At 35.6% G+C, this 26,759-nt stretch overlaps 1 protein-coding gene across 1 annotated transcript in view; it reads left to right on the forward strand.

Annotated features, from left to right (window-relative positions):
* The window catches only part of LOC113093398 (glutamate receptor ionotropic, delta-1-like), a 77,266-nt gene that overhangs the window by 16,255 nt on the left and 34,252 nt on the right, over positions 1-26,759 (forward strand). Inside the window, 2 exon segments of the mRNA XM_026259186.1 lie at positions 17,716-17,769; positions 24,205-24,378. Coding sequence (XP_026114971.1) covers positions 17,716-17,769; positions 24,205-24,378 — 228 coding nt within the window.

Here is a 26,759-nt window from a genome sequence, read left to right on the forward strand (position 1 = left end):
TTGAGCATTTTATAAACATTGAACTAGCTCTGATCAGAGATCATACATCTGGTTCTCGGTTGCCTTCCACAGAGTAGTTAGGACAAAGCACACAAACACAGAATCTGCATTCTAGAGCCCCTGACCCCCCACTGCGTGACAAATTAAGCCTGTCAGCGCATTATCTATCACTGTCCTTGTTCTCATTCATCTTTAAAATGTACTCCTCTCTCTTTCTTTCTTCTTGACTGCTTCTGCCTTTCTTCACAGTTTTCTCTTCAGTTATTATTCTCTCTTCCTCTTTCTGTCTTTTTTCCTTGCATTTTTTAATCAGCCCTTCACCTTGCCGCCCAATATCTCTCTAACCCCAATAAGAACAATACGAACATCAAAGACAGTGTTCCTTGTCTATTCTCTGTCTATTCCTGTGGTTAGGTTATAGTTCTAAAGTGTGACAGTAAAAAATGACCCTTGGGCTGCCTCACACACTCGAAAAGCTTTCAGAATCACTTTGAAAACTCTGCTGCTCTCAGCATCACCTCTAAAGCACCGACTGCACTCTGGTGTGCTTAGTATTACTGTTAACCTGTATGGATAGGGGTCTGCTGAATACTTCACTGAATGCTCACATTGTATACACAGTTTTTTACATGGTGTGCACTCACCGAACGCCTGAATGATTAAGAAAGGAAACGATCGTATGATACAGGTTTCCACTCTGTTGTGTCAGAACCTCTTAAAAGAATCTAAAAGGAATGTCTTCAATGTAGCGCATGGATGAATCAGCAAATCTTAAGGTCCTGAGTCACAGTAGGGTCGAGTTTAATCATGAACATGATAAAAGACTTTAAGAGGCTCTCAACCTCTCAGGAAGCTCATACAAGATGTGTCTTAGAATGCACCTTTGAAGGCAATCACGTACCCAATTAATCAAATGGCAGAGTGCAGGGTTCACACTCTTCATTACAAAGCTGTCTCTCATGACAGTGTTTTCATTCAAACTGTCAATCAACAAGCACTGTAACAACTAACTAACTTACAGCCAGAGTTTGAAATGTTTTACACCTTACTCTAAGGGGAAAATTGTTATGGAAAGTGGCAGGATGTTAGATTAAAATCAGCAAAGGTTACATCTGGCAGCTCGTCGGCGTGATGGATGATTATTACTTATGTTAGTGCTTAACGTCGAGGGACATTTAAGAGCCCTTCAGAAATAAATTGTTTCCCAAGAATTCAGTTCAGTAAATTATAATGAAACTCGGTGGAATCCTGTAATTTTTCTGAAAGTGTGAGAGCAAAAAAAAAAAAAGGTCTAATTAAAGTAACTCTAAATTAAATGTTATGAATGTTTATAAATGATGAGTATTATATATAAGGGCAGATGATTTACTTTGAGGCTAACCGTGTTTATTTATATCCTGATTTAACATTATATGTTGCCCATTAGGGATTTATTACTGAGTATTTCAGACATGCAAAATCAAGCAGTATTTATTAATATATATACAGCAAATTGATTGTGTGTTAACTTTAGATTTTAGCATTTGGTATATGTGTTTTCCAAATTATGTTTATGTTTATGTTTTGTTTTTCCTCAAACCTAATTGAGTCTCATTTACTGTACCTATACTGTGTTTATTAAAAATAAAAAAAAATAAAAAATAAAGGTAACTTTATAGGAATGTTTTTAAAATCTGTGAGATTTTAATCCATAAATTATGTTTTGTTAAACTGACATTGCATTAATTTAGGATTAAATATATTAAAGCTCAAAACAACATTGATTTTTGTACAGTGTGCAAAAATCACAGACACCTGGAACATTAAATGTCTTGAACTGAAATGTTTATTTAGATAACTTTTCAATATTAATTTGTGTTTTGTAATAATACTAATGTTAATTTATAGAACTGAACTGAAAATACATTTGCATATCTCAAAATAAAGATAGATCGACAAATGGCTGTACAGTGAGGTGGTTCTGAAATGCAGAGATGATCTGAATGTGCTTTAAGTTAATTATTGCATGTACATGCTCTATCATTTGGAATAAGAGTAAAAAAACAAAAACAAGTTGGAGTTTAGGACAGTTTTCAGTCAACTCTTAAGATCAACAACCCCAGTGAACAGCTGATCCATAAAAACTGTCGCTTCTCTTTACTGTAATTGTGCTCAAGAAAGAAAGAGGAGGGGGGGGGGGTGTCTTTTAATACACTCAATGAGAGCTGACAGCACATTGTTGGTGGATTTCTGGTAAATCTCATTTGTGTCTCTGCTATAGAATGGTTTGAGACCTCCAGACCTGCGTTCTGACATGAATTGATTGGACATGAGGGATGTGTATGATTTCCCAGACTCTCCTATAGCTCTATAGTTATTTTCCTCTTTCATTCTTCTGTATGTCTATTTCTCTCTTTTATATGACAATGGCTGATGGAACACACTGACAGACATAATAGTAACAATCAGAAAACTATTTTACACTGACCTCTAAACTTGACCATGTGCACAACAGGAAAACAGGGGGGGAGGGGATTCAACAAAAATTCAGTTTCTCTTTCAATCTGCTTCTCAGAGCAAATAGACTATATTTTGTGTGAAGCAGGATTTGATTTTCATTTGAATGATGTGGAGCCACTTGACTACAGTCTATATATTCTAAACTATATTATGAACATTTCACCTTATAAAGATGTAAAATAAACAAATAAGCAGATTAATATGCCAATTCCTTTATTTAAAGCAATGTAGATTTATATGAAAAAGAGCTATATTAATTAGTTTCCCTGAAACTGTAGCTATCATTATCATTAAGTCATTATCATTGCAGCACTGAGATTCAGCCATTAAGATCTCGATGTGTTTCCAAATGAGATGAGATACAAAACTCCAAGATCAGCTGCTCTGGAGTCGGAGAGCTAAGAAGATCTGAAGTGCTTTGGCTATATGCAAATGTCGCATTTTCCTTCAAATGCAATCCTGGAAAAGAATTAGAATAAATATTTTCTCGAGGATTTCAGACAAAGGCAGCTGTTAGTTCAATATGTACATTAATCAATTCTAAGGCAAATTGCTGTGATTTGTAAGCTAATATTACTGTGTGCTTGCTTTGATGATGCAGTGTTATATATTCTGAATGTTGGCTTCTGGTTGCTTAATTAAATCAATTTCATTCCAGTTCACTTTTTATTAGTATACTTGTGACAAGAATATAATTTGCTCAGAAAAACAGTTTACAATCAAAGCCCAACTCAGAAAGAACGCAAGTGTGAGTGAAAGCAGGCATGAATGTGAACGTAGCTAGGATGGAATGCATGAAGTGATAAAGGTAATGCTGATGTTGGGAACGGAGTGGATTGACAGGACTAATTAATCGGCAGTGAACCTGAGGGTGCTCTGGAGCAGAAACGAGGTGGAACAAAAAGCATCATTAGTGAAAGATCATATTGGCTCACACTAAGGGTAGTGCTGAGAGAGATACCTGTATCTGCAGACTAATGGAGGCACAATAAGGTTTATGAGATCCCGAGGGCAGGTCTTGCATGATGGCAGGCCGTGGGTCATTGTCTCCACTATTCCACCGCAAGCCTGCCAAACAATGAGAGAGCTGCCACACAGAAGGCTCAGTCTACTGTCGACTATATAATGGGGATGGCCTCTAGCCTCAGTTCTTCAATTAATGCATAGTACATGCAGAAACAAAGCATCTGAATTCCAAACAATTAGTTCTGGAAGAAGTGGGGAGCACAACCACAAAATGATTTTCAAGTCACTGTAGAACCGGATACATTGAGATATTTTATTTGAAACAACATACCTGTCAACCTTTGGGTCACAATATATTGGAGAAGGGCGGTTGTGTTTGGTTGTGCAAAATGTGTTTGAATGCACTCAAAGCAAACTTCCAGCAACGCCGCGATGACATCATATTTTCTGCACTCACCCAAGCAAACTTGTGGATGCGTTGAGTATAAATCAGCCTTGACACAGAAAGGGACCAATGGCCGACCAGCCAGGGTTCGTCTTTGGAAGCAAAATGTGTGTGTGTACTTCTAACATATTTAGTTGGTAAAATAAATATTGTAAATTCAAATCTGAGCATCTTCCGTGTCTGGAATGGATGTATTCTTGAGTCTATAAGGTACAAATGTAAATTAAATTAACAATAATATAATAAGATAACCTTGTTTGAAATGGGTTTGGATAAAAGAATATTTTGGTTTCGTCTACACTACTAGGTACTTGTGCTATATTGACTAGGTTAAATATAAACCCGATTCCAAAACAAAAGTTGTGACACTGTACAAATTGTGAATAAAAACAGATTGCAATGATGTGGAAGTTTCAAATTTCAATATTTTATTCAGAATACAACATAAATGACATATTAAATCTTTAAACTAAGAAAATGGATCATTTTAAGGGAAAATAAGTTGTTTTTAAATTTCATGGCATCAACACGTCAGAAAAGTTAGGACAAACCATGTTTACAACTGTGTAGCATCTCCTCTTCTGAGGACTGAGGAGACAAGTTGCTCAAGTTTAGGAATAGGAATGTTGTCCCATTCTTGTCTAATACAGGCTTCTAGTTGCTCACATGTCTTAGGTATTCTTTGTCACATCTTCCTCTTTATAATGCACAAAATGTTTTCTATGGGTGAAAGATCTGGACTGCAGGCTGGCCATTTCAGTACCCGGATCCTTCATCTACGCAGCCATGATGTTGTAACTGATGCAGTATGTGGTCTGGCATTGTCATGTTGGAAAATGCAATGTCTTCCCTGAAAGAGACGACATCTGGATGAGAGCATGTGTTGTTCTAGAACTTGGATGTACCTTTCATCACTGATGGTGCCTTTCCAGATGTGTAAGCTGGCCGTGTCACACACACTCATGCAACCCCATACCATCAGAGATGCAGGCTTCTGAACTGAGCGCTGATGATAACTTGGGTTGTCCTTGTCCTCTTTAGTCCGGATGACACGTCGTACCAGTTTTCAAAAAGAACTTCAAATTTTGATTTGTCTGACCACAGAACAGTTTTCCACTTTGCCACAGTCCATTTGACAGTTTTTTTTTTTTTTCGATTGCTAAATGACAGTGAGCACAACTGGAGTCACATGTGTAAAACTCTAACTACAGTCTGCACAGCAGCAGTTCATGTGGACCAAACTCTAGTTAGTTTTTCATTGCTTGAACACAGTTTTCAAAACTCTACACACTTATCCCATGACTTTAACCACAACCTGCACAACACTGTGGATTTACAGCACTTTGTTCAAATGCTAACACACTGCTGTCAAAACTGTGAAGCACACATTCAAAACAGAAGAGATTTCAAACACTGCTGATTGCAATTTCAGGATTAGCCCTGAAAATTATTTGTTCGAATTACAGTAGCTATGTACTTTTAGTTTCTACCTTTTTTTTTTTTTCTCATTACTGTAATTCCGTAAATTACTGTATTACAGACTATTGAAGCAAACTGCTAATTTTCATTTACCTTAAAGAATTATGTTCTAAAAATGTAAAGAAATCATGTGAAAGAATGTCACTCTTTTCTTTGAAGAAATATTACATTGTATGAAGTCACTGAAATTGTTCAAACTGTAAAGATGAAAAGCTTGTATTTTCTGTTATTGGTGTTTGATGCTAGTGTTTTTCCTCTCATTGTGTTCTGAGTTACAGTGTGTGTTATCTCAGTGAGGTTTGTGTGTAGTGTTTGGCTGCACTGAGCCTGTTTTGTGCCATGTGTTAAGAGTCGTGTTGCTTGGAATGAGTTTTGCAGGTCATTTGAACTGTTTAGCTCAGGTGACTGTTGGTAGTGCAGACTGTAGTTAGAGTTTTGCTCCAGATGTAGTCACTGTCGTTTAGCAATCGAAAAAAAACTGTAAATGAGCCTTGGCCCAGAGAAAATGCCTGTGCTTCCGGATCATGTTTGTATATGTATATTGTATATTGTATCTTCTCTTCCGGGTTTGTTGTGAGCATGTTCACGACGCTGCATTGACGCTGATGACGTATGCCGCTGCTGACGTTGTAATCTTTGTTATTGGGCGCACCAGAAAACACGTCAGCTGCGTCATACGTCAACAGTCACAGCAGTCGCACTCACAACAGACCCGGAAGAGAAGACAATGCTGAATAAAATCGTAATTTTTGTTATTTTTGGACCAAAATGTACTTTCAATGCTTCAACAAATTCAACTGACCCTCTGATGTCACATGGACAGTATACCGAACATAAATTTTCAATGGAGGGACAGAAAGCTCTCAGACTAAATCTAAAATATTTTAAACTGTGTTCCGAAGATGAATGAAGGTCTCACGGGTTTGGAACGACATGAGGGTGAGTCATTAATGACATAATCTTCATTTTTGGGTGAACTAACACTTTAATTATTCAAATCGCGAATTTAGCTACATCTTAAAATCCCTATAGGGGTTATATATACTGGGCCAGCACCAGTTTTTCAAATGACTTCATGACTACGGATGTTAAAGCCACAGGCCTGTAGTCATTTAGTCCTGTAATTCTGGGTTTCTTCGGGATGGGGATGATGGTGGAGCGTTTGAAGCATGAAGGGATTTCGCACATCCGTGTGAAGATGGGTGAGCTGTGTAAAGTCCCTTAAAGATGCTGCATGTAACGCATGTGCTTTATAAGTAACTGTAATTAAATTACTTAAAAATGAGCAGAAATACCTTACTTTACTTTTTCAATGGATAAATAATTTGATCACAGAAACGCATTACACCCAACACTGCCTGGGAGTGAGAATAATTTGTTGTTGTATTATAGTGTAACAGCTCTGTACAGGTCAGTTCTCCCTGTAGAATCATATGACAGATTCCAACACAAGGGCGTTTAATAGAGAAAGAAAACGAGTGAATGTTCCATTCTCATTCTTTGTGAAATATCCACAATGACAGATCCTCTCTCTCTTATTCTTTCTCCTTCTCTCTCCCTCTATTCAAAGACATGTAATTGCATCATTTTTCAGGACTTTGGCCCTGTCTGGGAGGTGGATTCACCTCATTCATCATACTAATGGAGGCAGGAGTGATTGGAAAATACAGGCTTTGATCATGGTGTTGTCTTCTTTTTCCCATCACTCTCCAGCATGCATGTATGTAAACACAGATAATCAACTTCATCCAGCATTGATGGGTGTCATTTACAATGTACAATGCTAACGGCTGAGCCTTTAAGGTTGTTTAGTAACTTCCCATTTAGATGACACCTTCCATCTGAAATGATTTACAGTAATTGAAGGGACTAAGTGGTAATCTCTTAGGGAAAGCAGTCTCAGTAGGTCTCTAGTCTCAGGGTACTTCTTAATACTGAACCGGTTAAAGTAGCTGTTAGGAGTGCTGTGAGATTGAAAAACAATACAAATTGCAAAAAAATCTGATATTTTACAAATATTTTTGAAGAAATTTCCAAATATATATATATATATATATATATATATATATATATATATATATATATTATATTATATTCGTTAAGCTGCACAACATACAGTACAGCATATATTTCAAGTGTATCTTTTCTCTTAAGAAAATATGTTGTCTGTGTGGAGTATATAGACCAATAAAGACCAAGTCCTTTAAGTGTTCTTTTTAAGAAGGCTAAAATGAGTCAGTTTTATTTAAAAGGCATCTTAAAAGCTCAAATTACTATTCTGAAACATAATGTAGGCTCAGGCTGTGGTTTTATAGGGTATTTATTGATTGAGAAACAGGTGATTTAATTAGTTTTCACAGCAGCCATACACTCAGAATCACTGGAGCTTATTATCAATTCTTCCTACTTAGGGAATGTGCAGGTCACACTGTTCACACTTGCATTTATTGTTATAGTAACACCCGTTGTACCCCGTTTTGTTCCCAACTGATATTGGATTTGATTTAGCCAAAGGTGCGGTTATGTGTACAGTATGTGAAAAAGAGAGAGTTGTTTTGGATGGTACTGCAGTTAGTGGAGACTTTTTAAACCCCTACTTTCAAAGAAAATCAACCTCTCAAACACATTAGAACATGTCATCCTATATAATCAAGTCATATCCATGAGAGAGTTAATGGGCAAGTGTTGTGTTTCATTCCTCAAATTTAGCTTTAAGCATGCTATTGTATATCAATCATAAATGTGTCACAGTCATAAACGAATACTTAAATGTCCTTTAATTTTGTAAAAAAAAAAAAATACCTTGAAACTTTCATGTGGGCAAACCACAAAATAACATTGAATAACATTGAAAGTCAAATCAGAAATGTTTCAAAGTAGTCTTTTAAAGACTAAATGAGAGATCTGATATTTACAGAACTGAAAGCTTGACATTCAGTGTGCATTTCTAACTGATGTGATGCATTTGCATTAATATGTATGCATGAATATGTATCCCACCCACTGGGAGAATTTTGGCTCTCTTTGTCAGAGTGTATTGCAATTACAGTAATAAAGAGCTTTCTTTATTCACCACGACAGCTGGATCCAATTTTTCTAACCACAAATTGGTCAGTCAAGAGTATCTATTTAAGCAATTTTTAAAACTACTGTTTTTATTTTTTTTATTCTCTTTTCAGAAGTCTGTTATTACCTCCAAACCAAGGAGATAAGAGAGAGCCAGTGAAATTATACAGAGAACTATCCTCGCCTCTACAAATTAGCTTTACGCACCCACTGTCTATTGAGATTTTGCAGTGGCACTCAGAGGTGTAGAGTTCACACTCTACTTTGTAAATTTTATTGTCTTATTCAGAACTAACAGCCAATAATAAAGTTTCTGGGTGAGCAAAGATCAGTTTAGAAAAATTGTGAAGTAAATACTCTTCTCTGCGTTATTTTACTGTTGGGAAAACATGGTTTTACAACTTCGGACTGATCCAATATTGCTCACTATGAGTATTAAGCGATTTTTAAGCGATTTTAAGTAAAATAAATTCTAATTAAAATTTCATTAGAAATTGCCAGGGTCCTTGTTCCCTGAGGAGACGAAAGAAAATTCATTTTCTTAGGCTTTACAATAGGTATAAATACAACTATTGCAACCTATTGCAACATAGAAGTTCTGTGTTCCACTATTTGAACTTTCTTAGTGCTGTTCATGTTAAAGCAAGGATTGGAATGGTTCTGATAAAAAGAAAAAAAGAGTGAATACGTATAATCAACCATGCTTATTCTGATATTTTTCTTTTCTTTTTAATAATCCGAAATCCGTAATCTACACAGGGTGTTTATGTGTCATTTTGAGCAGGCAGTCAATGGGGCCATCTTAAAGGGCCCCTTACCGTAATGAGGTAGAACATTATGGATAAATTTGCCTATATAGAACTGTTTTTAAATTGCATATACCCATTGCTAATTCAGATAACCTAATGACTAATCAGTGTCTAAAATACATAGTGGAGAACTATGTGGGATGCATTTTTTTAGTCACGCTCCTGCAAGAATTTAGCCTGCTTCTACAAAAAAATTTAACATAGTCCCGCTCCTGCACACAGTTTTCATGTTTTTGTCCCAGAAAAGCCCACAGGTACACTCTTAGAAAAATGGTGCTTTCATTGGAGCCCACAACTTTTCAAATGGTACAACTCCTACTTTATTTCCCCCTAAAAGGTGTATCCAGTATTAGTATCTGTATTTTTTTATAGTTTAATGTAATATGGTTTAATGATTTTCAAGTGAATGCTCGAAATACATTATTTGGTATTACTTCACAATAATTAACTAACACGTTAATACACCTAAAGCTAAACACCTATGATTGGCCATTGTGCTTTAGAAATCAACAAACATGTCTGTGATTGGCTACACTGCTCACCTCTGCGAAAATGCATTGTAAAATCATTTGACGCTTTCCAAAGCAGAAGGGCAGGTACACTGGATTGTTTGCCAAATCTATTTTGTTATGCTATTATTACAAAGAAAACAGATCCTAGACCAGGGTTTTTGGGCAGCGTTTCCATTTAAAATCAGTCAGAAGCAACAGTAGGTTGCCTGAGTTGTATGAGTAAGACTATAATATTCGCTGAACTCAAGTCCCACTTTCCCCCTTGGTCCGAAGGGAGGACATAAGAATGTCCGTGGGGGGGCCAGGCAAGTATGTTGCGTTGAGTGAAATAATATAATTTACACCACATTAAAGACTTTATAAATGAAATAAAATATATACAAACTACCCAGCACCTATGTAAAAATAAAAAAAAATAACTCAATAAAATGACCAAAGACTAAATGACAGCATTTGTTCCTTTTTTTGCCCCTGAGACTATAAGGATATTTTTAGTTCTCTCCCATAAGATTTTGTCTCGCTCTGGTGCCATAGGCTATTTTTTTCCGATCCCCTCCACACACAGCGCTTCAGTCCTCACCTTCTTGCATTTGTCACAGCGGGCAAAGGAAGCTGCTTTCCCTTGCTGCCTCCCACAAATGAAAAAAACATTGAGAATATCCATCCCGGCATCTGTAAAACATTTCTTTTTGTTGCTCAATAGATATATAACACAAATAACGTTCTGTACCTTAAAAACATGAAATACATTTGAGTAACTTCTATTTTATCTTTAGATATTTGCATTTTGCAGCACTCACTTCTTTATCCCACTCCTCAAAAACATCAATATCTTCTCTCCCACATCCAAACTCAGCAATTCAAAACTATGCTGCATCAGATCCTGCTGGATAGTTTTGTGCATGTATAGGTATGTGTATCGTAGACACTACTAGCATGGTAATTTGAGGGTAGGCACAGAATCAGTTGTTTTAATTATACTTATCTTCACATAAACTACACACACTCCCTCTAAATGTTAAGTGCTATCTCACCTTTCTTAAAGTTTGACAGCTGGTGACCTCTTAAGGGGAAACGCCTCCATCTGTGTTAGGGTGAGGGTTTAATTTACACTTATTTATGTACATTATCAGGTGTTCCTTTTTGTTGCTCGAGTGCTGCTGTAATATAGGCTGTTTTATGAAACACTTTCCCTTGAGTATCCAACAGCTGCGAACTGACTGATGTCTGAGTAATCATTCTGCCTTTATTGCCTGGTCATGTACACTGGTGATTTGTGTTTTCTGAATTGATCAAAACACCAACTCATATGTTTATATGCAATTCGCTCAGCTCTGGCTGACAGACAGAGATAGGGCTTGAGAGTTGAATTGAGAGCCGGAGGTTTTTATGCTGTATCTGTCAGCAGCTCAGACTCATGCTTGCAAAACAACAGTCTTTTTGTGTCTGTTTTCTCCCTGTAAGTCTTTGCAGCCTTGAAAAGGGATTTGGTCTTGAACCATGTAAAAATCACCTTTCTATAATCAACCTTTGAATGAGAAGAATGCTTTGTTTTTATGTATGCTAGATTCATGGGTGTAATTAGAGTCTGACCTAGCTTGAGTACCCAGTATCTTATATGTATGTTCATGCATGCAAATCCTGATATCCAGAGGCAAAAAAGTAGCCAAACATGTCAACACATGACAAGGTAATTCATAAATAAAGGATAAGATTTCCTCACTGTTCCCTGAGGATGTCTGTTTTTCTTTGTGAAGCATTGAATACATTGATCTCACATTCTTTATTCATGTGATAGATTAATAGAAAGCCCTATTTAATTCTCATTTTCAGTCACATAAATACCTGTTGTTTCCTTGAGCAGAGCAGCCTCTGTCTACAGCCTTCCATCTTAAATTAAACACTCTCTGGGAGAAAAGGCTGGATCAGTTACCATAGCAACAGGCTGTCTGACTTAACAAGGTCCAGCTTAGAATTAGACAGAGCTGAAACATAATTGTACCATAAGATAGAAGGGCAGAGTAGGAATGAGTCAGAGTGATAAAGTTAAATGTGAAAGTATTTAAAAATAATTTGCTTATTTTCTGATATTTACATTTAAAACTTACTCCAAAAAGTCCTTCTTCCAGATGAGATTATTCTAATAATGTGTAGAAAAAAAGTTAACATTACCATGAAAAAGTTTGGACTTTTGGTAAGATTTCCCTTTTGCTCACCAAGGCTGCATTTCTTTAATCAAAAATACAGTACAAACAGCAATATTGTGAAATATTACTATTTAAAATAACTTTTTTCTCGTTTTATATATATAAAATGTAATTTATACCTGTGATGAGAAAAAAGCCAAAATATTGGAATTTATTTTGGCTTTAGTACAGTGTAAAAAGGAAAGAAAATGGCTCTAGAGATTGTACCGTAAATATAAATACGAAAATAGTATATCTCTGCAATCCTCAAAGCAATAGTCCTTAAAGCAATAGTTTACCCAGAAATGAAAAGTCTGTCATTTACCCTTATTTTGTTCCAAACCTGTATGACTTTCCTCTGTGTAACATGAAATAAGATAGGTACTTTTTTTTCTTCTTTTTTTCTTTTATTCTTTCTTTCTTTTTTTTTTTTTTTTTTTTTTTTTGATGGACAAAAACAGTAAAAAGGTTATTCAAAATATCTTCTACTGTGTTCCACCAGTGAATTGTGCGGATTTTGCACATCCCTAAGGGAGAATTGATTTCCAAAATGAGTTGTCCTGTAGTTTTTCTATAATGGTCAAGAGTTTATGCATGACTCATTTGCAGCAGATCCCTGTCTGTTTTGCTGTTGTTTATGCTGTTGCGGATTGACAGCAATCAGTAGGTGTTTGATTCAAGAGTCTGAACTCAATCCTGGACCATCAAAGACATCCCGCTCTCCCACAAATCTCAGTGTCAGGGAATCAATTCTCATTGGCTTTCAGCTGATTGTTTGTTGCATGTATTGATGGGTAGACAGAGAGAGCGGCATAGACAGATGGAGAGAAAGAGAGAGAGAGCATAGAGGAGATCATTCAAACTGTTAAGACTGTGTGACAGGCTTAAAACAGTACAGAACAGAATAATGGGGGAGGGTAGATCCCAAAGGTATAACGGTGAGATGCCCAGACGGACTGTTTATAACCTAGTTAGTGCTTTACAACTGCGCCCATATCAATTCACTTGATCAAACCATTAAACAGTCTTTCTTTATGACGTCCATTCCCACATTTCAAGGATAACAGGGCTGTTTCCATCTCTCTCATCCCTCCTCCCATCTCTCCTCCACCTGCTTAAACAGCTCTTGACAATGCTGCAAGGGTGGTGGTATCATATCTCTGCAGATTTCCATTTATTTGTTTTCTCTGGCAGTGATATTTCATGCGATGACACAGGGTAACCGCTTGCAGTTCCTCCTTTCATTGACTTTTCCTTCCCCGAGGAATAAAAAACACATTATTCAAATGTTTGTTTTTAATGGAGCACCCCGTAGTCATTAAAAAGGGAAGCAAATTAGACAATGTTCTTATTTTAATTCTATTGTGTACATTTAGAGTATCTTCATGTTTTGTTTATTGCCTGGCTTAATTTAAAAGTGAAACTTTGGCTGTTAGCATGGAAAGCAATTTACTTGGGTCTGTCAGTAATGGAAAAGCCTAGCTACCCTTTCTCTGCGTTTGTCTCCTAGGATTATTGGTGGTTTGCCAGTGAACTTTGCTATTGTCAGAACGCTGTCATGCGCATGAAATGTGTGTGGATACATAAACAAACCCACGGGGTTGTATGTGTGAGCAGGCGACACGGGAAGTGGCTCTTATTCAGGTGTTTTTGACAAACCTAACCAATATTGACACCCGTGCTGTTTTGCTTTGTTTGTTAGCATGCAACTCTTGAGGCAAACATGACCAGTGCAAGCATTCCTCCTGGCCGAAAATTGGCAAATACGCTTTTTGTGAGTAGCGCTTATTGATTTTATTTCAGTTGTGTGATCTTTGTCAGGCATTATTCTGAAGACAAATGTTTCTGAGTCATGGGGGAATTTATGTTAATCCATTCACCTTGCACTCACAGCAAAAAAAGAAGACGGGTTTGTTCCTGTGTTCATTTCTCTCCATCCTCCTGGTTCTGCCCATCAGACTCACTATAGCCCCCTGTTGACCAATCACTGACTGTCTATCTGAAAAAATTCTTCATCCATATTATTACTATCTTATATATAATTTGGCATCCCTGGATTATATGTTTGTCAGGCCATAAGAATTATTTTGAGAGGCAGCATATTTCAAGCGAAGCATCTTTCTCCAGTGTAAGGATTTTGACCCTGAGTGAATGTAAGTTTAGACATCAAACTTTTATAAGACCTATTCCTCCTCAAATTGACCGTGAGATTTTCCCGTCTGGAAAACCGAGGATTTTTTATTTTCTTGATGCCTTTTTGAATCTACAACTGAAAAAGTGAGAACTGATCTTAGCACTGCATCTTTCAAGGGCACGGCCTTTTTCGCAAGCGGTTTAATTTTGAACTTCAACAAATTCATTATGAAAAAGCAGAGGGAAAATGTTGCTGGTGCAACTGACATGTTCAGGATCATGTTTGTCCTTATCAGCGTTGTTCAAGGCAAAGAAAAACAAAAGTGAAATCAATGCAGAACTGAAACAGACCGTTTTTTTTTTTCCTTCTCAGAAACAGGCAGGTTATGTGATGAGGCGAATCAGGAAAGAAACACTGCAGATAGCAGACTGGATTTAATTTCAGAGTGTACACCCACTTCAGCCAATGGATTTATTCCTTTATGCTTCTTTTGCCAGTGAGAATTGAATTATGGAGATGTTTTGAAATGTTTTGTTATTGCCATCTGAGAGTGATATATATTTACGTGCTTCCACTCACCAAGAAAATTTTTTTTTTCCTTCCCCACAAGTCTTTATTTGCGCACTGCACACACATCCATATTTTTATGTACAGCTCAAATCCCAGCTCAGATCTCATAAGCCTTTGATTTGGCATCTTTTCCCACCTTTGCAGTGGGCACACATTATTGAGGCAAACAGGTACAGAGGGCAGGCCGTAGCAGACCTGGGAGTGCATGTAATGTTAATGAAAACAACTGTGCAAAGTTTACAGAAAGATATACATTTGAGGAATAACAGAATTTTTTTTTTTTTTTTGCATTTAAGTATTTGGAAGATTCATAGATGCATTTGATCAGTCCTGGGGATCAAAACCATGGCCTTGGGAACACTATGCTAGCTGAGCTCCATGAATTGTTAAATTATAATGGGGCACAGAAAAGGCTAGATGTTTTTCTTTATCAAGGCAAAGCATCGATCTGCTAGCATTTCTTAACATTTTATAAGGACTCATGAATGATGCATGTGTGATGAAATGATAAAAAAGAAAACGAATGGGGTTTTTACAGAAAATCACTGCTTAGAAAGTGCCGCTGCTTGTCTTGTTCAAGGTTCACCACAGCTGGAGACAGGACATTGCAATCAGTGCTCAAAAGCTGTAAGAAATGCAACAGCTTTCAACCAACAATTTCACTTATATATGCCCAGATAATGGTCGTGATTTCTGGAAGTCTCTATTACCAAAAAGCAAGAATTTATGAGCTATTAAATGCTGTAGACTGTCCTGTTGATTTTAGTTTGAAGACAACACCACAAATTGACCAAGAGAGACTGTTAGGTAGAATAGTTCAGTAATAATTTTGGAACAGATCGATATTATTAATTTTAATGACCCCTTATGTAATTGCATTCTTATGCATCTAGAGTTATTGATAAATTCCAGATTTTGAATAGCTGATAGTTTCTAAATTTTTTATAAAATTAAATGCAAAGACTTAAAATAAAGAACAACTGTATTGTTTTTGTAAATTGTATCATTAACAGTACATGTGAAATATCTTCAGCAATCATATACACTTCAATGCATTTCTAGAACTGTGTAAAGTGTTTTAATGGAATCAGCATGAAATGGCAAAGCAGACTGGAGCTAGAAGGTGAACTGTCAGTCCATTAAATAAAACTAAAATTCAGACATTTAAAACATTTAAACTGTTAATGAAGTTAAATTGGGATGCAATTTACACTTTCCTTATTGCGGTAATCTACCAAAAGCAAATGAAACAGCAGTTTTCACCAGCTCAGCTTCAAAACAGTCTTGCTGTAATGAAAAAATATAAATTGACAGTCAAATAACATAATCATTTGTTCTCATTATCAACACAGCAGAGTAGTCTAGTACACTTGCAGTTATTAAGTCTTGATTGCTGTTCCTTAAGTAATGCTGTCTCTAATTTTGTAAAACAGTAATGCTATTTTTATGTCTACATGTTGCCTAATAAAGCTATATAAAAAAGATGTATTATTCAAAAGTCTCACATTTTCTATTAATTTACCACTGGAGTTGAATCATGTGTTACTGTATATTCTCTCTTTGATTCCTGGTATAAAGTGATGGGGGTGAAGAAAGCGATCCCAGTTTCTGCTTAATAACGTCACAGTTTTTAGAGTGGAAAAGATGTCACAGTATAAAAAAGGCATACAAATTCTTTGAAGGTTGAGATATAGAATGAAGGGATCAAAAGCTGTCTTCTTCATGAAATCAGGAGTTTCAGTTGAATAAGTCAGTGAGGATCACTTTTCTTCCTCGTCGTTGTGGAACAGGATTGCAGTCATGGAAACTCCTGTTGTTCTGATCTATTGCATGCAAGAGAGAAAGAGTTGCAATATAGCAAACAGCAGAAAGCAAAGGAATTTGGTTATTACTTTGGGGATTACCCTGTACTACCAACATATATAAATTCATGATATGATGTTATGGTCTGGGTTTGACTGGTTGCACAACATGAAGCATAGATTGAAAAGCAAGGGGTTTTTATTTTTTATTTAACTTTATTTATTTTTACAGATGCTTCAATGCACTTATAATGCAAGACTGATTCACTCCCTTGCACGGAATCACATGTGATGCATGTGCTGTGCTGCGCATCTGAGTGCAATTCAGTAGAAGGACTCGGATCAATATATATATATTTTTCATGGTGATGTAAAGAACCACCAACACACTCTCTATTGTTTTGAAGCATGCATGCAAGCGGTGTTCCAACCTCCAGTTGCTTGTTAATCTTTTCCAGCATCCGATGTTTACTTTGAAATGCAACTTGAGCAGGAAAATTAGTTTTTTTGTGCGTTTCATCTGTCTGTGTCTGACATAGAAATACACTCCCACTATCTCCTTCTGTATAGAATGCACCTATATTGAACCTGGACCGGATGTTTGATAAGGAATGTTTTTGATCAGTCTCCTGCAATGTGGTCTTATCGCTTCATTACTGCCTGCGGTTAGTCCAATATCTACTCCCTAAACATGAAAGTGGGTCTATTCCTCTGCAGGTGTTCCTATCTCACATAATTTAGATGTTCCACTGTGGCCACTGTCAAGATTCACAACCAGATATCAACAATTGCTATTCCATTTCATTGACAGGTTGTGATTTAATTGCATTTCTACCCACAACCACTGCATTTCTTAGGAATTCTGTACTATGTATTGTCCCTGTAACCGAAAGGGATAGTTCACCCAAAAAGAAAACATTTGTCATAATTTACTATTTGTGCTGCACTCTGTTCTCTATTTTGGTATCAGCAAAGATGCAAGTATTACTCTGACAGATGCAAAGATATCATTTACATTGCTACAGGAAGCAGAAATTCTAATTTCATAAGTACACTAATTGTCTTCTGAAAAGTTGAAAATCAACTTTTAATGTTTCTTTGTTTCACAAAAGTATTTTTTTAAAGAGTGTCCTTGGCACTTGGTGCACCATGAATGAGCTTATAATATTTGTATGCAGATCAAGAAAAGATTGTTTATTTTCATCACAGTAATTTTCTGCATTTTTTTGTCTTTCCGTTTTCTGCAGGCAGTGGAAACGAATCTAGCATCCAAAGATAGTCACTGGGTGTACGCTAATGAGGTAAGCATACATTCATAATACATTTCAGAAAGGAGGGATCGACTTTGAAGCTGTTGGCAGTAAGATCCTGAAAACAGCCCAAATTCAGTCTGCTGTCCTCATATCTAATTTCAATTAACAGTATTTGATATGTGGCACATCTCTCATTCAGTATGTAATATGTTGTCACCATGCAAGAGCAAAGCTGACAGTGGATTATTGCACTGTCATGACTCTGAGCCACTGTTTTGCTCTCCTTATCCCTCGCTCTCCCTCACTCTGTTGACTGAGGACTGGGTGAGGAAGCAAGACCTAATGAGAGTCTGGCCCTACAAGAACAAATGAGAGCTGAGCACAGCAAGTCTAGCCCAATATAGACTGAGTACAGTACTCAGTAAGAAAGAGAGCATGGCTGTGGGCTGAATGGCATAAAAATTCTAATTCTGTTTGATGTTTTGACACCAAGAGACCAAAAATGCATCAGGCAATGTCTTTTTATGCAAAGAGAGAGAGAGAGAGAGAGGACTTTGCTTTTACTTTGCTTCTCTGGGACTACCTGACAATATGACAAAGTCATACTTGAGTTTCAAATCTTACAGCACACTCCAAGCTACAAAAACACTTTGTCTATCTCTCTATCGCTCTATCCATCTATACTACATGGCCAAACAAATATGATTTCAAAACCATTCACATGGAAAAGAGGCATCCCTCACCTTACCTATATATGAGCTTTCACTCTTCTGGAAAGGTTTTTGATCCCATTTGGACACATTTAAAAAAGCCAATGCCAAAAAAATGGCAAAAAGATATGAGTATCAGAGGTGCTCTCTTTAATATACTGAAAGTGGTGGGGACTAGTAATGTTAAAAAGGACAAAAATACACACAATGAAAGTAGTCCAAAGGACTATCTTCTGAACCCATATGATAGCTTGGTGTACAAAACCAGTCGTCTAGTCGTGATTCAGTAAGAATATTACTTGGAAAATACAGTATAAAAAAATACTTTCACTGTATGAAAAAAAAAAAAAACCTTAGATATTCTGCTAAGCATCTCCTTTTGTGTTCCACTGGAGCAAAAAAGTCATACAGGATTGGAATGGCATTAATGTGACCAAATTATGTTTAATTTTTGAAAAATGGCTGCAGGCATGTGTGTATGTCTATGAAGACTGCATTAATTGTATGCACTTGTTTGAAACAGGTATATCAAAACCTGCTATTCCGCAGGGGATGCCCACATCAGGCCATGTAGTGCATCTCTCTCTCTCTCTCTCTTTTCTCTCTTCTAATTTGACCCTGTATCATGCTGACTAAACTTGCTTCAGGCATAGATATTAAGTTATAGGATCTGCCCACTTATTCCATAAAATGTATCCAAAACATGTTGTCATGCTCCACTTCAATCAGTACACTCTTTTCAAGATTAAATATATATATATATATATATATATATATATATATATATATATATATATATATATATATATATATATATATATATATACTTTTCAAATGAGTGCACTTCTCATACTTTTGATTCTGATGATATACAGCATGTGCACTCTTAGTTACTAGAAGTGAAAATGTAAATGTACTAATGTATTTCAATTATATAGGCTCTTTACTGTAGTGGTTTTGTTTTTAAAAATGTGTCTCTAATTCTAATCCTGTTTTCAGTTCTCCTCATTTCATATTTGCTCATTTGCATAGTCAGGTTTCAGTGTGATCAAATTAAAGCACAGTCACATTCAACCTAGAAATGTTAAAAGAGAGAAACTCGTATGCATTACCTCGAGGCTGGAAAGGTTTAAATGTTCACTGAATCACATTGCTGTGATGCTTCTGTTTATCTATTCTTCTGAACTGAAGCCGATTTGCATGTGTCTCAACACACAGCCAACATGAAGGTCACTACAACACCTATGAACACAAATTAAGCCTCTGCAGTTTTCATCCATCAAGGTCATGGCATTAAATCTGTTTTCCCTGTAATGTCATTTCATTAAGCGCAAGTTCCTTTACAGATGTATCTTCAGTTATTTTCAGGGTTTCCGACCATTAATTGATGTCAGAATATTCTCTTACTTTCAAAAGCGCTTGAAGTTTAATTAAATGACAGATTTCATGCAGCACGTTCAGGGATTCAAACATCTGCGGTGATTTAATTAGAGACAGTGACATCAGAAGTCCTGACTCTGCTTAATATCACCTTGATCATTTGATCAGTAAAATGTTTTATGGTCATGAATAAATGAATAATTAATACCTTCACAAGGGACATGTATAAGAGATTATTTATATGGTGTGCTAGTCTGTTTTGATTTAATGTGTTTGGAGGTTGCTTATGAACTCCCAGCATTCCACACTGTGAGTCATCTCAGCACAGGGATCTCTGCAAATTCTCCTGCTACCTTTTTTTATTTTGTCCAAACGCCAGCAGTTAGACTGCTGCCAAGATTATAGAAAGATATTGTGTATGATCAAAGTCATTGAATTACCTGAATGTTCTCCATTTATAAAGGTCTGTGAGTCAAAAGCTAATTTATATGTCCCGTATTGTTTCTTAGAAAATAGAGAAACTGTTTAGGCCTGTTGTAATTATTAAATATTAATTACATTTCTAATTAGTTTTTTGTTTTTCAGCAAACATATATTAAATTGATCAAAGATGATAGTAAAGATACTTACAGTTTTTAAAAAGATTATTGTTGTGACCAGTTTTATATCTAAAAATGTTATAATATGGTTAAAGTGAAAGTGACTCAAAAATAAAATGTCTGCTCTCTTTTTTACAATGAAAGTAAATGAAGGCCAAGGGTTATCAAGTTTGCTCACTAAAAGATACGCAGCATACAAGCATTATCCATATTACTCTTATGTATCTAATATTCTAAACCCATATAATAGCTTGTTATGAGAAATAATGCAGGCTGTCATTCACTGGAAATATTGCTTTAATAACATTGCGTGAATGTCTTGGTCACTGTTCACTTGCATTGTACTGAAAAAGGCAAGCCACAGAGTCATACCAGTTTCTAAAGACATGAGAGTGCTATTTAATTTTTTTAAGGCAAGGCAAGGCAAAGCAGGAAAGTTTATTTATATAAAACATTTCATACACAATGGTAATTCAAAGTACAGTTCAGTTCGGACGTAGCACAGTGCTCATTCCAGAAATGCACAGCTAAACAGATGAGTTTTGAGTCTGGATTTAAATGTTTTAGCACATCTGATCTCTTCTGGAAGCTGGTTCCAGCTGCAGGCGGCATGCAGTAATAGCTAAAAGTGAACTGCCCTTGTTTTGTGTAAACCCTTGGTGTTTCTAAACGACTCAATCCTAATGATCTGAGTGGTCTGTTATGTTTATGTTCATTGAGTATATCTGTGATGTATTTAGGTACTAGGCCATTGAGTGATTTATAAACAAGTAAAAGTACTTTAAAATCAATCCTAAATATAACTGGAAGCCAGTGTAAAGACCGGAGGACTGGTATGATATTCTCAGATTTTCCTATTTTAGTTAGAATTCTGGCAGCAGCGTTCTGGATGAGCAGCATGACTATTAAAACTAAAGTTGTCTCTAGAATCACACAACTTGTTTTTTAGTTGTTTTACCCATAGAGAGAAGGTATGAATTCACTTTGAGATCTTCATCTTTGGTTCTTTCTCGTTATTTGACTTAGTGGGAGCATATACAGTTTAAACAAAAGTGGTGCAAAAATTGGGCCCTGTGGGACTCCACATGTCATGGATGTCCACTTAGATTTATGCTGTCCTATACTGACATAATAACCTCTCCCTTCTTAGTATGATCTGCACCATTTGAGTACCAAATGCCCAACCTAGTTTTTCATTTTTTGTACTGTCTCTGTGCTGTGGTCGAAAACCAGATTCAATACTGTCCAGGAATTCATTTGAGTTTAGGTAGTTGTAATCTTGCATATGAAAGGAAGATCTGATATTGGTCAATAGTTGCTCAATATGCTGTTATCAAGATTTCTGTTTCCTTTAGGGGCTTAACAACTGCAGTTTAAAAAAAAAAAAAAAAAAGTAAAATTAAATTCATGCATTTAGCAGACGCTTTTATCCAAAGCGACTTACAGTGTATTCAGGCTAAAATTTGTACCTATCATGTGTTGAACTTGCGCTTGATAGCACAATGCTCTTCCCAGAATGAAGTGAAGCTTATTTTTGTGAAGTAATATTTTTATGATTAATAATTTGCTTAGATTAAAATATGTGTAGAGCCTAAAAGTATTTAAACTGTCTGAAAAAAGGTGCATGAAGGTGAAGCAACATGTTTAAATTTAACATCATTCCAGAGATTTCACTATTTTATAGATTTTTAAACTAGACATTCATTGTACCTCTGATATAAGTTCCTTAAATAATTTTTCAGTTTGCAGCTGATTAAATATTGCCGATATTTAGAAGTGTTTTGACTGTTATGCACAATATTCTCGAAGGGTCCTATCCATCACTGCTGTCATTATTTTTCCACCAGTACGTGTTCAGTAAGTCACATTCCCGGACATAATTGAGAGAGGTTTAGTTCTTAACTCCATGAGGTTTATAACTATTCCTTTTGTGTGTACTCAAAGAATACATTAACTAAACTATATGCTTTACATCTTAAACAAACAGGCCTTCATTTCCTCAGTTTTGTTTCTTAGTAAGACTGAAGCCCTTTTGATCGATATTTTTTGATGCTGATATTGACATCTACTTTGACATGCAAGAAATTAGCTTTTTCGTGCATTTTAGCATTTGCTTATTTGTTTCCCCCGCTTGGCTGTGTTTTCTTGAATTTTGTTTCTGTATTAACACTGATATATGATTTATGTGTTGCTTTTGATTGTAATATTTTCATTTACACTCACATACTGCATTTTTTTCTTTGACAGCACAAATCATGCTATTACAAAATCACCAAATTTATTGCCAGCCCATTTTAATTTTCATGTTCTGCATCTCCAAGCAATTAATCATATGCTTTTGCATGATTTTTCTGTGTTCAGAATTGTTTGAAGGTTTGATAGTGTCTGATCCACAGTCGTTTAGTGTTTGTCTAGTGTCATTTACTTCCAGCAAGTGTATGATACCTAGTGTTTTCGAATCATGTAGTGTGTTCACATAGTCTATTCCAGTCTTAACATGGCTAAATATTGATGTGTAATAAAATATTGCCACTCCAAAACCTTTCTTGTTACTGATTTTACAATTGTTTATAAGGGCTGTCAACACATCTGTAACACTTTATAATAACATTCAGTTGTAAGTCAATTGTAAGTGATTAGTTAATGATGAACTAATCATTTACAAAAAAAAAAAAAAAATCATAAGCAATTAACATAAAGTGATGCTAACAATTTGTGTGTTTTGTCAATTCATTTACAAGTCATTTAGGTCTGACTTTAGATTGAGTGGTCCTAATACCTGTGCATGTACATATTAAAATCAAATCATTCAAATTACTCTTATACATGTTGTTGTTAAAAAATATTTATATATGTCCTGTTACACCTTTGTACTTACCCACCCATTCAGAGGGTTGTTACATGTGTGTAGTTACAGAAATATTACAGCTCTAGATACTATTTACCAATGTGTACTTACACTGTGGTTACATACTATGTGCACATCTACTGTAGTTATTATGTAAGTACACAGATATTAGGGCCACTTAATATAAAGTGGGACCCATTTAAATTATTGAGATGTCAATATTGTACTAGTAACTTAATAAACATCTGTTAATCATGAACAAATGATGATTAAACCATTAGTAAATTATCAGTATATCATTTATGTATGTTTCGTTAAAGTTATAAGCTGGTCTGTTAAAAAGCCCAAAAATGCAATTATACTAAAACATTTTTTTTTAAGATTAATAAATTATTTGCTGTTAAGTTAATAAACATGTGTAAATAATTTAGAGTCAGGGGATTCCAGTGGGTTGTGTCAAACCCTTTCTCTCATCAGCACAGACTTTCTCCATCCCCTAATCTAAAGTGTAAACTATTAATCACTTGTAAACTTGTTACACATAATTTCTAGATCTTTCTTACATGTTACAAATGATCTGTAGGTGTATAGAAGGCATTTACAACACATTCTGTACCCCCTAAACAAATGTGTAAAATAATAATTAGTTTTAAATGTTTTTAAAAAAAAACCTGCTGGCTACAGGTTGTGTGTGTGTACACACTGGGGTGAATGATCTGCGAATGATGAGTAAAAAAAAAATTGTATACACCTTCAGATCATTTGTAACAGGTAAGAAAAATCTATAAATTATTAATGTTATTATAAAGTGTTACCTAGCAGGGATAGTCCCCAGAACAGCCAGGGGTTTAATATATTTGTTTTGTTGCTTTTTTGTGACAGTAGGTTTTAATATGACTGTTTTCACACTGTACCTTTGTGTGTGTGTGTCTGTCTCTGTGTGTAGGAGGTTAGTGACACAGAGATCATGGAGCTTGTCCACAGCGCTCTGGGCCGGATGACAGTGATCCGACAGATCTTTCCCCTTTGGAGGGACACCAACATCCGCTGCATAAGGAACAACCATCGCATCTCCTCACTGCTTTGCGACCCACAGGAAGGGTACCTGCAGTCTCTAGAGGTACGTTTCTTAGCAACGTTTTTTTTTTACAGCGCAGTGAATTCACACTCATTCATCAGAAATAGATCTGCAGGTCAAGGTCAGCTCAGGTCATTTTAGAGCAGTTTCAGCATCAGATGGTCTATTTTTGCGGTATAATATATTTCTGACATACCTGCAATGAGCACATTAAAACAAAACAGACTTTGGTCAGTTGCTTCAGACAGTCTGTAGACCAGAAGTGCTAGCTGTGTGAGACGGTGATGAGGTGCAAACAGCCTTTTGCTAAAGGTTATTTTGTATTCATACCATATTTAAGATACATGACAGTTGCTTTCTTGCAGCAAAAGAGTTAATTGCACTGTGTTATTGAGATTTACTCCAGTAGTTCAAGTCTGAATTTATCTATAATTGTCTTTTCATTATAGTTTTGCAGTTGCGGTTTGGAAGTTTCTGCAAGGCTGCATAATAACTGCAGTAACTGTCATGTTTATTTTCTTTGTTGTATCGCTTAATTTCTTTAGAATCTTAATTCAAAACAAGGTTATGCACGACTGAACCAGATTAGCCGCCTGTGCCCTGATGCTTTTTACACGTTAACAAATATTATCTTGTTAAGTCACAGATGGTACACTGTAATTGTAAAAATGTTCCCTCTCCCTTACACAACATTAAAACATTAAGTGTATATGTTTCTGGCTCTATGAAAACCTTGTTTGGGTTTTAAAATCCATTTTCCTTTTTTTTAGAGCAGATGGCAAATCCATGTGTCTTTTCTCTGGGGCTCACTGTCTCAAATATTAATGAATGAAGAGGGTTACGTACCAGCTAATGCCAAAGCAGCACCACAAAAGGACAAATGAGTTATTACAGAAAGGATGAGGAGATATGCGAGATGTTAGGAGCCACAGGGATGCCTCTTCATTGGTGCCCCTCCATTGGTGCTAACGATACACAGAAAGTTGAAGGGAGTAAGAGATTGAATCTGTGCTGTGGCAGATTGGCTGTTTTAATTAACTCAAGAGGTTGCGGCTTTATGATTCCGAGCCCTCGGGCCACGGGTCTTTATGCGCCATGGTGACAGTTCACGCAATGCTGAGTAAAAGCTCAGTGGGTGGCATGCTTTTATATGTCTAATTGATGTCCTAATTTTATTGTTTTGTTTTGTTCATTCAGATTTAAAGCATACTCTGTTGCATACTCAAAATGTTTGCTAGATGTTTAGTTTAGTCATATATTGGCCGCTTTCGATCATGCAGTGGCAGTTGTTTTGTTATGGATGGATTTTTTTCCAAAAATGTTACAACCTTTCAAATGTACAGTAGCTGTAAATTTTGACAAAATAGTTTTTTTAAGTAACATATAAAATACTTATATAAATTTGTTCAAAGTTTGTTTTCAATAATAATAATTATAATTATAATTATAATTATAATTATAATTATAATTATAATTATAATTATAATTATAATTATAATTATTATTATTATTTTAAGAAATTAATACTTTTCCTCAGATATGGCACATTTAATTCACCTAAGGACAATAAAGAATCCCAGAAAAGTTAGTCACAATTTCCATAAAAATTATCAGCAGTAAAACAATTTTCAGCATATTTAATGAAAGGAATATTCCTTGAGCATCAAATCCATGTATTAAAATTATTTCTGACAGATTATGTGAAAAAATCCATGGATAAATTAAATTTTAAAATATATTAAAATAAAGAAAATAATTTTAAATGCTAATAACGTATCATCAAAATGCTAATAACATATTATAATATAGTCAAGTCAAGTTTAATAGCCCTTTATATAGCCCTTTAAAACAACATAAATGCTGACCAAAGTGCTGCACAACATACCAACCAAAACACCCATTGTACAATACAATTTAAAGACTAATAATAAAATATGAAAAGAAAGCAAAACAAAAATAATAGAATTAAGACCGGAAACATCATGCAATTTAAAACAATATTTAAGACTAAAAAATAATAATATTAATTTAATAATTAATATCATATTACACATTTGCCTTAAGTTTTAAACTCTTAAAACATAAGTTTTAAGAGAAGATTTAAATGTAAAAAGTGTAGGGGAAAGTCTAATAGACAAATGTAGGGAATTGGTCCTTTGGACCAAGAACTGAGAAAGCTCTGTCGCCTTTGGATTTAAGTCGTGATTTTGGAATATTTAATATCATCTGAGTGGAGGATCTGAGTGTTCTCACTGGACAATACGAGTGGAGAAGGTCTGAAATATATGAAGGGGCAAGACCATGAAGTGATTTAAATACAAATACTAAAACCTTAAAATCAAATCGAACAGGTAGCCAATGAAGTGATGATAACACAGGTGTAATATGTTCTCTCTTTTTTGTCCCTGTTAAAAAACGAGCCA

This window comes from Carassius auratus, unplaced genomic scaffold, assembly GCF_003368295.1.
Source record: "Carassius auratus strain Wakin unplaced genomic scaffold, ASM336829v1 scaf_tig00214992, whole genome shotgun sequence".
Taxonomy (NCBI): domain Eukaryota; kingdom Metazoa; phylum Chordata; class Actinopteri; order Cypriniformes; family Cyprinidae; genus Carassius; species Carassius auratus.